Source organism: Leptodactylus fuscus, chromosome 2, assembly GCF_031893055.1.
Source record: "Leptodactylus fuscus isolate aLepFus1 chromosome 2, aLepFus1.hap2, whole genome shotgun sequence".
In the NCBI taxonomy this organism is placed as follows: Eukaryota; Metazoa; Chordata; class Amphibia; order Anura; family Leptodactylidae; genus Leptodactylus; species Leptodactylus fuscus.
In genome coordinates, this window is record NC_134266.1 from 60921424 (window position 1) to 60935440 (window position 14017).

The window sequence follows — 14017 nt, forward strand, 5'->3', positions numbered from 1 at the left end:
CAAAGCTCAGAGACAGGAGGATGGTGTGGTAAAACTTCTGCTGCACTGAAGGCTCTCAAGAGCACAGTGGGCTAATTCTTCAATGGCTGAATTTTCTGTGTGTAGACAGGAGAAAATTCCTGAAGGTCACCATTACTGCAGCACAACTCTCTCCTCAGTAAAACGCATATGGAACCCCACATGGAGTTGACAGAAAAGAACCTAAAGGACTCTCAGACTTTGAGAAACAAGATTGTCTGGTCTGATGAAACCAATATTGAACTTTTTGGCCTGTCACGTCTGGAAGAATCTAGGCTCTACTCATCACCTGCCCTATAGTAAAGCATGGTGATGGAAATGTCATACTGTGGAGGTGTTTTTCACCAGCCGGGACATGGAGATTGCTCAGGGTCGAGTGAAAGCTGACTATAGCAAAGTATAGAGATACTGAAACCTTGATCCAGAGTGCTCTGGACCTCAGACTGGGCAAAAGCTTCACCTTCAAATGAGACAATGACCCTAAGCCCACAACCAAAACCCCAAACAACACAGGAGTGACTTACGGACAACTCTGTGAATGCCTTTGGGTGACAATACCCATCAACCCTGACCAAGCTTGAGAGGATCTCCAGAGAAGAATGGCAAAAAAATCCTCAAATCCAAGTGCGTAAACCTTGTGGCATTGTGTCTAAAAAGACTGAAAGCTGTCATCACTGCCAAAGGTGCTTCAGCTAAACATACCTCTCAACTTTCAAGTGCTAGAAAGAGGGACAGAATGTGCCGCTGCAAATTTAGCCCCACCCCTTCTACTCCACCCATTCTCATCCATTTTATTTTGTGCCCCCACACAGTATAATGCTCCTACAGTCACCCCAACATTATATGCCCCCACATTATAATGTTTACCTCCAAATCCCCCACAGTATGAAGTCCCTCTTCCGATGCCCCAGTTTAAATTAGGGGAAATTAGAGTAGGACATTAAACTGGGGCAGCTGGAGGGGGACATTAATCTATGGGGGTAGTTGTCCCCTTCCAGATGCCCAAAGTTTAATGTCCCCCTCCAGCGACCCCCACTGTTTAATGTCCCCCTTCATCTGCCCTGAGTTCAATGTCTCCCCTTCATCTGCCTCCAGTTAAGGTTCCCCCTTCATTTGCTCCCAAAGTTTAACATAATTAAAACACTGATACTTGCCTCTCCTCACTCCCACGCTGTTCTCTCTGCAGTCTCTTTTCCCAGAGCGTTCAAGGAGATGCAGGCGTGATATGAGTGACATCATCATATCGTGCCTACAGCTCCTGGGGCTAGAGCACACAGGGAGCAGAGTGATGAGGTAGGAGTTCTCCGCAGATGGCTCCTGCTTTATCATTGTCTTCAACTCATGAGTTGCAGCCAGGACACTCCTCTCACCGAGCAGGAGAGCAGGACAGGACCCGGATCTGGATGGCTGGAAGATATGGCTAAGTATCGAGTAAAGGGTCTTAATACTTACAGTATAACAATGCAATATTTCATTTTTTATTTTTCAATAAATTAGCAAAAATTTCAATGATTTTGCTTTCACTTTGTCAGTAAGGGGTATTGTATGCACAATAATGAGGGAAAACTAGAATTTTTTAAATTTTATTTTAGCACAAGGCGAAAATTTTACAAAAATGTGCAAAAAGTGAATGAGGGGGGCAACAGGGTGGCTCAGTGGTTAGCACTGGAGCCTTGCAGCACTGGAGTCCTGGGTTCGAATCCCACCAGGAACAACATCTGCAAGGAGTTTATATGTTCTCCCTGTGTTTGCATGGATTTCCCCCCATTCTACAAAGGCATACTTAAATGAAAAAAGAACAAGAAATGTAAATTGTGATCCCTATATGGGGCTCACAATCTACATTTAAAAAAGAAAGAAAAGAAAAAAAAAAGTGAATGGGTCTGAAGATTTTCACAATTGCATTGTATAGTTCCTTCCATATTTATTACTAAGTCCCTAATAAATTTTTTTCTCTGTAGTGCTAGGCTTTACTGAGATATAGGTTTAGCCATACCTCAAGACACTTGAGCAGTACAATCGGAAGAGATTCAGAGTGGAATTTGGAAGTGATTTTGAGGTGGAATCTGGTTAAAAATCAGCACCAAATTAGCACCCTTAGACCAGATACATGATAAAAATATTTTACTATTTATTAAGGTTTTTGGACTAAAACGATCACACCATAGTATAGACATTATGCAATTACTGTCCCTGAGACTTGGTTACGTGGATAAAAAGTGCCACCTACTGGCACACTGAAGACGTGCACAATTATTATTATAAGCAGAAGACAAAAAACTCCGCTAAGATATAAGATTTGTGCACTGTTAGGACAGCTGAAAAAGCATATACTGTTTCTTCTGCGGACTTTCTTCTTACATTATACCTATAGGGAAACCGCCAGCATTTCCGTATGTAAAACTGACATCCTGCAATCTCCGTGTGTCCGCTGCATGTATTTTTCCGCAATGTGTTGATGGGATTCGCTGGAATCCCATCCACTTTGCAGTGACTGTAAAATGCCACAATTTTTCTTCCGAGGCGTTTACGCTACCTGGGGCCCCACGTTTATATAATAACTAAAACCTCCATTGGATCAAAATATAGGTACGGTATATACCCTTTCACCTCCTTGCCTTTGCTTAAAAAAAGAAAATGTATGAAAAAGCATAGTGTGAACATAACCGTATTAGGGTATTCTCCCCACCTAGCCACATAATGTTAATTCAAACGGCTTCATTTTTTCCTACATTGTTGTTGTGTCACCTATTATTCAGCCCAGGTCTTTATGCTAAGCTTGTTTTAATTTTTTATGTTTTTTTTTTTTAGTCATTATAATACTGTGACTGAAGAACACAAGTACAGTCATGGCCAAAAGTTTTCAGAATGATACAAACATTAATTTTTACAAAGTCTACTGCTTCAGTTTTTCTAATGGCAATTTGCATATACTCCAGAATGTTATAAAGAGTGATCAGCTTAACAGCAATTACTTGCAAAGTCAATATTTGCCTAGAAAATGAACTTTATCCCCCAAAACACATTTCAACATCATTGCAGCCCTGCCTTAAAAGGACCAGCTAACATCGTTTCAGTGATTGCTCCATTAACACAGGTGTGGGTGTTGATGAGGACAGGGCTGGAGAGCAATCTGTCATGATTAAGTAAGAATGACACCACTGGACACTTTAAAAGGAGTCTGGTGCTTGGCATCATTGTTTCTCTTCTGTTAACCATGGATATCTCTAAAGAAACACGTGCAGTCATCATTGCACTGCACAAAAATGGCCTAACAGGGAAGAGTATCGCAGCTAGAAAGATTGCACCTCAGTCAACAATCTATCGCATCATCAAAAACTTCAAGGAGAGAGGTTCCATTGTTGACAAAAAGGCTCCAGGGCGCCCAAGAAAGACCAGCAAGCGCCAGGACCGTCTCTTAAAAGTGTTGCAGCTGCGGGATCGGGCTACCAGCAGTGCAGAGCTTGCTGAGGAATGGCAGCAGGCAGGTGTGAGTGCATCTGCACGCACTGTGAGGCGGAGACTCTTGGAACAAGGCCTGGTCTCAAGGAGGGCAGCAAAGAAGCCACTTCTCTCCAGAAAAAACATCAGGGACAGACTGATATTCTGCAAAAGGTACAGGGAGTACCCCCCTTTTCGATTGTTTGGGACATCTGGAAAACAGCTTATTCGGAGAATACAAGGTGAGCGCTACCACCAGTCTTGTCTCATGCCAACTGTAAAGCATCCTGAAACCATTCATGTGTGGGGTTCCTTCTCAGCCAAGGGAATCGGCTCTCTCACCGTCTTGCCTAAAAACACAGCCATGAATAAAGAATGGTACCAGAATGTCCTCCAAGATCAACTTCTCCCAACCGTCCAAGAGCATTTTGGCGATCAACAATGCCTTTTCCAGCATGATGGAGCACCTTGCCATAAAGCAAAGGTGAGAACTAAATGGCTCAGGGAACAAAATATAGAGATTTTGGGTCCATGGCCTGGAAACGCCCCAGATCTTAATCCCATTGAGAACTTGTGGTCAATCATCAAGAGACGGGTGGACAAACAAAAACCTACAAATTCTGACAAAATGCAAGCATTGATTGTGTAAGAATGGACTGCTATCAGTCAGGATTTAGTCCAGAAGTTGATTGAGAGCATGCCAGGGAGAATTGCAGAGGTCCTGAAGAAGAAGGGTCAACACTGCAAATATTGACTTGCTGCATTAACTCATTCTAACTGTCAATATAAGCTTTTGTTACTCATAATATGATTGAAATTATATTTCTGTATGTGATAAAAACATCTGACAAACACACATAAAAACCAGAGGGCAGCAGATCATGTGAAAATAGAATATTTGTGTCATTCTCAAAACTTTTGGCCATGACTGTAAATCCTGCATTTCTGTAGGTGTTTTGTTTGCAGCATTCACCTCCTTTACATAGCAGAGGATAACAATAGAACATCTTTATAAATAACACTACTAATAGATGGTGTCACCGCTTGTCTACTTTCTTTCTCTGTACCTAAAAAAAAAAAAAGAAAACCCTCTCCCATAGACCTCAATGACTCATCTCCAGTCTAATGCTGCTACTGGCCATGAGACTGCTCATCACTAAATGGTGATATCCAGGGTGGAGAAGATGTACAGGCAAAATGGCAGTTCCATAAGCCATAAGCAGCATAGTAGCCCAGTGGTTAGCACCACCAGAGTCCTGAGTTCAAATCCAGCCAAGTACAACATCTACATGGAGTTTGTGTAAGTTTCCTCCCGCACTCCTAAGACATACTACCGTAATAGGCAATCCATATGGATCCATTTTTTTTCTTAAATTAATCTCTGTAATTGATGGCCAACCATTTGCATTTGTTAAACGGATGTAAGAATCATAAAGTGAATGCACTATAAATAAGATCATTGGTAATAAGACACTCATTGAGTTTTATAGTGCAGAATCTGCATACCTATGCATACTTAAAGGAGTTATCCACTTTCTACAACTGATGTTCTATCCTTAGAATAGATCACCAGTACCAAGGCAATCGGTGAACAGCAGAGGTCCCGGGTGTCAGACTCCCACACATCTAATATTGATGGCCTATGGTAATGGATTTTGTATTTAGCCAAAAGACAGTTTGGATTTGTCTTACAAGTGAGCTGGACAACAGGCAATGGAATATTACAAAAATATTGTGCAAAAGTAATACTTTGACTGTACATGTATGCGTTTTCTGGGAGGCCAATTGTGTGTATGTTGGAGCGGTGGTAGAGGGGTATTAGACTGACTCTGAACACTCAGATCCTAGCTAAGGACACAGGCTCGTAATACTAATAAGTTGCTGCACAATGCCAGCAGGAAGGAGAGAAGAGAGGAGGAGGTTTGGCACAATTTTGCAAATTGATAGGAAGTCAAATGAGATGCCAGACTAGAATACTGGACAAGAATTTTGGTCAGGCAGCGCTTGGGTAGTGGATCATGAGTGGGTGAACGTTCTATGAGGGGCTGACAATGGGTGTTCTGGCTGGTGTGGCCACTCCTTGGGTGCACCAAACAGCTCATTTGCATACAGATCAAAACATTGATTTATCAGCAGCAAGATTGCGTTTTGACATGAAAAGGACATGTTCACTATGTCACTGACCAACCCTTTTAGAAGAGACTTTGGTTGTGGTTACTATTTTTTTAAACACATTGTGCCCTTCCATAAGGTCATAATAGACCTTGGAAGAAGGGGGAGGGGCATTTTAAATTTCTATGTTTTCTGTGATTTCTCCTGTAACTAGCGCTGATACATACAGTCCTAGTTACAGGAGGAATACAACCTCCTATGCTGTGCTCCAGAGCTAATCTGGGTCCTCTAGGACCCAGCAGCTCTCAGAATTCCTGTCTGCCCAGTAGTCATGTGACTGCCAGGTAAGAAGGGAGCTGCTACATGGTGGTTCCCATAGCTGTGAGACTGGAAGGGATGGTAATAAAACTTTTCTGCTTTCTATATGGGATGTCCAGCTGTAATAGCAGCCGGCTTCCCAAACCTATAAGAAGGCAAACCTTGCAAGGACATATACATGCGTCCATGCAGGGTTAGGAGGAGGACCATCTCGCCCAGACGTATATAAAGTATGGACGATCAGGAAGAGGTTAAATAGCACATCAGGCATGAAAATGAACTGAACTGTTTCTCAGGAACCGTGAGGACTAGAGAAAAAATTCCAAATGCGATGAAATCAGTTTAGCGGAGCCAATAACTAGAATTGGTGGAGGTGGTGAAAGGTTCTCTTTAATATGGTTATCAATACTGATCCAATCCACTCTGTCCATCATTTCTCAGTCCTCTATATACACTATGGTAACATTACTATCACACACAATAGATAATGATATATTAAATTGCATAAATGTGTAGCACAGGATCACATAATTCACAAATAATATGGCTACAGCTGATAAAGTTACGCTCCTGGAACAATGTGATAAAAAAAAAGTCACTGTGACCTCCAGGCCTCAAATAGTTGTGTTCTCATAGGAATAAAACACCACATCAAGGAAAAAGGTTTAGTTTTTATTCTGTTCTCACCTTTGTACCCGCTTTATATCTCTGAAGTAGCAGGACTTCGAGACAACAAAAAGTGAAATATTAACACAAACCCCAATAGAAATCAATGTGTAACCACAATTCTCAGCAATTCTTTATCCGATTTTATTCAACTGGCTTTGGTTATTTCGGTAAGTGTTGCAGTTGGGTGACAGATTTACATTTCTACAACAGGGTACAAGGTATAAAATCCTGGTTATACTAGCAGAGAGAAGGACGAGAAAAGATACATAACAACTAGGAGTTAAAAAAATTGTCTAAAAAAAGGGAGACGCAGAACATGAGCTGGTCACAGAAGAACTAACTGGTGGCGAGTCTACAAATCTGGTTCCTCAGGTAGGTGCACAGTTGGTTCATCAAGTCTCTGTTGTGCCCTTCCACCCAGTGCATCTCTACCAATACATTGGTGGCCTCCTTCTTAACATTCAATAGACATTTAAAAAGAAATGGAGAATCGCTAGTACAGGCGGGTTGTGACGCTTCTGATGTCATTTGGTTGACTTCTTCCGAAGAATCGTGCTCATCAGGTTCAGTAGCCTGACCTAGGGCAGAGGAGTCTTCCACTTCTGGCAATGGCCTAGAATCCTCTTCCATAGATTCAGCAACGGTGTCTTCAGGATTTGGTGGCAAAGCCAGACCATCACCAGAAGTTGTAAGACTCTTCTCAGAGGAAGCTGATTTTTCTGGGGTCTCTTCCTCTTCAGTTTGTCTTTCGTCCTTCCGAGCAAGCATGAAATTCTCAACAGGAGCCCGAGGTAACTCTCTCAGTTGTCTCATTCGATCCCTCTTCTTCCTACGGATGTGCACCCAGGAATTTTCAATTGCTGTCAAAAATAAACTTTCTTCGCCATTTCCACAAGGCACAGGCTTGTGTTGTACCTGTAAGAAAATAAGATTTTTTTTTCCTGAATGACATAAAACACACCAATACATAGCTAAGGAATACTGGAAAGATATATATGGATATAGGTGACGCATGTGTGAGATGTGTGAATGATACAAGGAAACCAAAATAGAGAACTAAGACAACATGGCAGAGGATTTGGGATTAAGAACAGGTTTAGAGTTAGAAATCTTATGGACGAGACAGATCTCAGATACCAGGTATTTTACTGTACTTACAAAAAAAAACTGATTGTAAAAGCAAAAAGTGCAAGTGATGCTGAATCAGGTTAAAATCCACCAATGCCACTCATTGGAGACAAGTTTTCATAGTGCATACAAGCTAAGCTCATTGGCTCCTGTTGTCTAGTATCTAATACCCTTTTGCTACATTAAAGGAGGATTCCAGCAACTAGAACTTGTAACCTATTGGTTCCCACTGATCATAAGAATGGAAGATCTGCATGGGGTGTGAATGGAAAAGCAGGTTTGATGTGCAATTTTATGGCACTGCATGCAGTGTCCTAAAAACGAAAGGCGTGTAAGTCCACATGCATGCCCTGCTGCTTTATTCATATGGAGCACATAGAACCCGAGGGATTAGAGACCCACCAGTCAGTTTCCCTTTATCTTATGACTGATAGATAACCTGTTATTACCAAAATACCACAGCTGTAAAGCACCAGACACAGACCTGATGAATGTCATGTGGAAGCTGTCCAAGGCTCAGACAATCCTGGAGGTGTGTGGCGGATCTTATCAATTCGATTTATGATTGCAATAAGGAACTGGATCCTGTTTACTAGGTTATAACCATGAACTTGGTGTAAAGTCACCAGGTAGCCATCCTAAAGCTACTATATCAGGCTCATAAATGGATTGCTTGTTTGTAAAGCTTTTGCACTACCTCCTATGCTTGAACATGGGAAGCTAACACTGTATTAAAGGGGTATTCCCATGTACATAATCATATCTATATTTGTAGATAATTAAAAGTTAAACATTTTTTCAAATATAAGTAATTAAAAATTCTGCAGAATTTTAAAGATTTTCTCTAACCATCTTAGTGGTGACAGTCTGTTGTCTTGATCGGTTGCCAACACATACGACCACTAATGCAGAAACTTTCTATGGTCTGGGACCATACTATCACAGTGGATGCCGGGTGTTTAACTATGGCAGACGCTTGGGAGACAGGTGGCCGCCATAGCCGCCTGCTGTTTTATATCGCAGAGAACTTGCGCTAATGCCAGCGGTCAGTGCCTGCACCGATCGCGGGCATTAACCCTTCTGGCACCTTGGTCAAAGCTGACCAAGGCACCTGTTTCCGGCTGGCGCGTGGGTGCCGCCATTTTACTGGTGATTGCCGACACCTGGAGCAAGCTCCAAGGCCGACGTCACATTGGCATGACAGCCGGGAGCCTTGTAAAGCATCCCAGGCTTGTCTGCAGTGACTTTCTTTTGCAGGCTACTCTATGTAGCCTGCAAAAGAAATGACGATTTTTTGAAATGCATTAGCATTGTAATACATTGCATTAGTGATCAGACCCCCTTGGGTTCAAGACCCCCTAGGGGGTCTAATAAACGCTTAAAAAAAAAATATATAGAATAGGTAATACTTCTAATACCAAATGATCTTAAGCAGAAGGGGTTTAGGGAGGAAATTGGGTGATGGTTTTCTACTGTATTAAAAAAAAAAATCAGTTTAGTAAATATCATTTGATGTTAAAGACTGCAGAGTGCGCACAAGCAATAAAACCCTCCCAGAGCCTGCTCGCTCCCATTTGTCAGCACTGCAGGAACACAACACTGACTAGTTGCTCGAAAACCCCAGTCAAGAATAATAATAATAGAATAATTGAAAGTCCTCCAATAAAGTGACTCCAGGGAATCGGTAATGATAGTACGAGGGATTCCTCCTAATCCTGCCCCTGCCATCTCCCCATTATTCCCTACTAATTAGGCATCGCTGGCATCTCTGGGTACACGCACAGGATACTTGGCTGTTTACTGTCAATTAACTTTCTGCAAATTGGGTAAACTTGCAATAATATTTCGCAAATTCATCTGTTCTTCCATCTGTCATCCTGCATTTCAATATGGAAAAAAGCACACAATTGGATTGTCACATAATAAAGAAGAGAGGGAAGAAAGGGACGGGAAGAGTATAGAGATGCAAGTTCTCCATCATAGCAGGGTCTGCATTGTTGTGTCAAGGCCACTTGTGTGTAACTACGTCTGTGTGCATGCTGACGGTACAAAGACTAGATAGACTGGTTATAGCCACAAAGCAACAAGTTCATTATTAGTATAGAAATCAATGCTAAAACCATAGCAACCATAGCCGCTGGTTGCCAAGGTTTAAGTGCAGGTTTCTCTGAACAATTTTTTAATATTGAAAACTAAATTTGGAATCACAAGGTATTCCCATGTTTTTTTTTTTTTTTTATGTAGATTGTGAGCCCCACATAGAGCTCACAATGTACATTTTTCCCTATCAGTATGTCTTTTTTTGAAATATGGGATGGAAATCCATGCAAACACGGGGAGAACATACAAACTCCTTCAGATGGTTTTTTGCCCTTGGTGGGATTTGAACACCAGGACTCCAGCGCTGCAAGGCTGCAGTGCTAACCACTGAGCCCCCGTGTGGCCCCTATTCCCATGTATAAGAAGCAGTGATATGGTCACCTAAAGGAACTAAGCATAGAAAAGGAGCATAAACCTCAGACCTTCAGCTCCTCCTTTCCTATAGGTCCCCCATTCTCCTGAGCGGTCAGACCCCAACCGATCTGCAAGCTATTACCTATCCTATGGATGACTTGCTTCATGGGAAAACCCCTTTAAGAAGAGGAATATATCAAAAGGGCTTCTCAATATATGATTATTTTACTTCTTTATTTTATTACTAATAAATTCTGCAGCGCTTTACAGACATTGTCATCACTCACTGTCCTATACAGGGCTCACAATCTACATTCCCTATACATATGGGAAGAAATTGGAGTACCCAGAGGAAACCCACACAAACACAGGGAGATCATACAGACTCCATACAGATATTGTCCCCTGCTGGCTTCCATCACTAAGTGCTAACCAGTGAGATGCCAGTCCTGAGGAATTACCTTCATTTTACATTTCCTATAAATCCCAAGTCTGCTCAGTACACTCAGTTGAGCTATCATTTCCACTTTATTAGGCGCAGTTGGCCAGATATGGCTTATAGGAGTTTGTTTTCTTACTTGTGCATAAAGGTTGTCAAACACCAAGTAGTATTTCAGTGTCATTGTCCCCCAGCACACATACTTTCATATCAATAAGGATGCAAACACCATTATCTATAAGCCCTACAATGTCCAGCCAGAAGGGTCTGATACCAATATAATACAACATCATGTATACGACAGCTGCATATTCCTCATTGCATTTAGAATTACTATGATATCACAGGAGTGACTTATAGAACTTCTGTCAGTTGTCTCACACTTTTCCTCACAGTTCCCCACTTTTTTCTGTCAAAGAAAATCTACTAAAATGGATAGACAGAAAGAGTCCATAGAGAAGCCAGGCCAAGCCCTTTGTATTCCTAAGGGCTTGTACACATCTGCGCCCAGTCTCCGTTTATACAGGTCTCCGTTTCCTGCCCGAAACTAGACAGGAAACGGAAACCTGCAGTCATTTTTCAAACCCATTCATTTGAATGGGTTTGAAAAGTGTCCGGCCGTGAGCGCCGGTGAGCATTTTATGCTCTCCGCGGCAAAACCGTTTTTATTTTTAACCGGACACAAAGTTGGACATGCAGGACTGTGTGTCCGGTTTAAAAAAAAAAATGGTTTCGATGCGGAGAGGATAAACCGCTGACCGGCGCTCACGGCCGGACACAGTCTGACAGGTTCCCGTCTTCTGCCGGCAGAAGATGGAAACCTGAGAACGGAGACCGAACGCTGGTGTGAACCCAGTGTAAGTAAGGCAACAGAATAAATAAATATAGAAGATGTAATGTGCAACTCTGCCATACTCTGCATTTACCTCATCTGCTTCTACTAAGAAAGTATAAGATCGCTAAGAGTCTGACTGTTGGGACTCCTAGTGATCAGGAGAATGGGGAACAGAAAGTCCCCCTGAATGAAGTGCCAGTGAGGTTAGGCCCCCAGGTATCTGACTCTTAACTTGCGTATAAAGCAGTGATGATGAACCTAGGACACATATGTCAAAGGTGATACGCCAAGGCATTTTGGGTGAAACACATTCAAACCAAGCAGCAGCCACAAGGGTGGACCTTCCATGAGGCGACGCCTCATGGAATAAACTGGGGCAAAGCTTTTTTTTTTTTTTTTTTTTTTTTTTTTTTTTAAACTTGGCAGCAACTTATTCTGTTATTACAATAAGCAGCTGCTGATAATTTTTACTCACCTGTGCACACTCCTGTCCTGGCGGCCCTCCGCTGCCTTCTCTTGGTGGAGCTACACTTGCGTCACAACGCTGAAGAACACCAGGACACTATGTAGTGTCCCATTGTTGCTCAGCATTGACTACAGCAGACTCTGGAGGCGGCAGCGGATGGTGGTCAAGACCAGAGTGTGGACAGGTATGTAAAAATTAACAACCGCTAATGTGTGTGTTTGTGTGTGTGTGTGTGTGTGTAGGGGGGGAAAATGGGGTCATATATTGGTTGGGGCCATAAAAAGATGACATAGCACTCAAGTTAAGCTAGGGTTTTGTTTTTGTTTTTTAATGAATTTTGACACAAAAAGCTCAAAAGTTAGCCATCACTGGTAGAGGGGCTAAATATCTGTAGTAGCACAACCCCTTTAACAAGATATGGTACTAGGTTTCTCATATTCACATGTACTATTCATTTATGATAAGTTGTCTTATAAGTGGAAGCAAGCGTTCTAATATCATTGGCCTAACCTCAGGATAGGCCACCAGTTTTAGATCTGCTGGGATCCTGCAGCCAGGTCTTCCACAGATCATCTATTCCAGGTCAGTGTAATTCTGGTAATGTTTACATGCTGGAAGCCTAATGATAAGCTATCAATATGAGAAAAGTGGATAAATCTGATGCTCTGCGTTGTAGAGAAGATGCTTTTGTTGCAAATTTTGCTGCGCTTTTTTTAGACAAAGCCAAGAATGGCTACCAAAGGAATGGGAGATGTCTAGGAAGCTCCTATACTTCTCCCTTCTGCTAAATCCACTTCTGGCTTTGACTCAAAAAAACAAAACAAAAAAAAAGCTGTAGAAAAATATGCAACAAAAAAGCTGCCTTTCCGCAACATGGGGCCTCAAGGGGTATTCCAGTTAGAACAACGGACAAAGCATTTACTCCCCAGTTCAGATCAGAGCACCTGGTTGTACAGCACATACGGCTCCTGGAGATAGCCGAGTGAGCAGGGCGGTCCCCGTCCAAAACCGAGCAGCGCATGCTATACCACTAGACGATCTGGTTATAACTGGGGTGCACAAAACTCCAGTTCTTCAGATCGGTGTGGGTTCAAGCAGTAGGATACCCACTGATCAGCAAGTTGCCCCTTTAATTTTGTAAATCAGGTTTTACAAAGGTGGTGACTAGCTACGTTTACGAAGCAAGCAGGATTTTAATGTTAAAACCTAGACACGATACCATCTCTTTACTCTTTTCCTTACCATTTTCTTGAAACATACCTTCAGATCAGTAAGTATCTTTCTTAAGCAGTCTGTGACTACTGAGATATAGTCCGAGTCATCTGAGCAGTCAGACTTGTCCTTGAGCATCTTCACTGTTGTCTCCAACACAGAGAACATCATGGGCTTACGCGGCTTTTCCAATTTCCTCTTCTTAGAAGGGGGGTTCTAAATGATAAAAAAAAAAAAAAAATCCAAATTTTTTCAAATTAGATTCAAAATGGTCTAAAAATGGAGATATAATTGAGTCCCGCCAGCAATTTTTTTATTTTTCAATAGCAATATAGCAGCAATATGTTGGCATCTCCATTCAAGTCAATGAATTTGAACTGCCAGACAAGGCCCTCGGATGGACATGATGCTATTTCTGGGAATAAAGTAGATCCTTTTTCTTATCCAGAAGCTAATAAGCCCATACATAGCTATTAAACAGATTCTTTACCCAGAACACTGCTCTCAACCTTGGTCTGTAGATAGATAGGTTAAGGGATCCCAAGCCAAATGGTGAACTGGGGCCTCCGCTGCCAAGATATCAATTTTTGTCAATATGCAAATTAGCTCTTTCAAGCAATGAGGCGAAAGCCATCATTTGTCCCAAAGAGCTCATCTGCATATATCTCAGCAAACAGAGGCGCAGATTCACAAGGGGAAACACTGTTTGACTCATAACCTAACCTAGCTATCTGTGGGGCTGGGTTGATATGCTGGGTTCTGGCGACTCCCTTTAGGGCAATCTGATGTAAAATACCCATATGACTAGAACATACACTATATAAGTTGTGTCATGAATAAATGACCTTAAAAAATAGGCACGGAGTAAAATTCATTAAATCAGCCACTAGATGGCTCCACACAACTGCAATAATTGTACATGACC

General features: G+C 42.0%; 1 protein-coding gene across 2 annotated transcripts in view; it reads right to left on the minus strand.

Moving 5' to 3' along the window:
* Positions 1–6506: 6506 nt before the first annotated feature.
* The window catches only part of METTL16 (methyltransferase 16, RNA N6-adenosine), a 63215-nt gene continuing 55704 nt past the window's right edge, over positions 6507–14017 (minus strand). For both annotated transcript variants that reach the window (XM_075263852.1, XM_075263851.1), the window contains exons 9-10: positions 13141–13308; positions 6507–7473 (exon numbers count right to left, since the gene is read on the minus strand). In XM_075263852.1, coding sequence (XP_075119953.1) covers positions 6895–7473; positions 13141–13308 — 747 coding nt within the window. In that variant the 3' untranslated portion in view covers positions 6507–6894. The remainder of the gene's footprint in view (positions 7474–13140; positions 13309–14017) is intronic.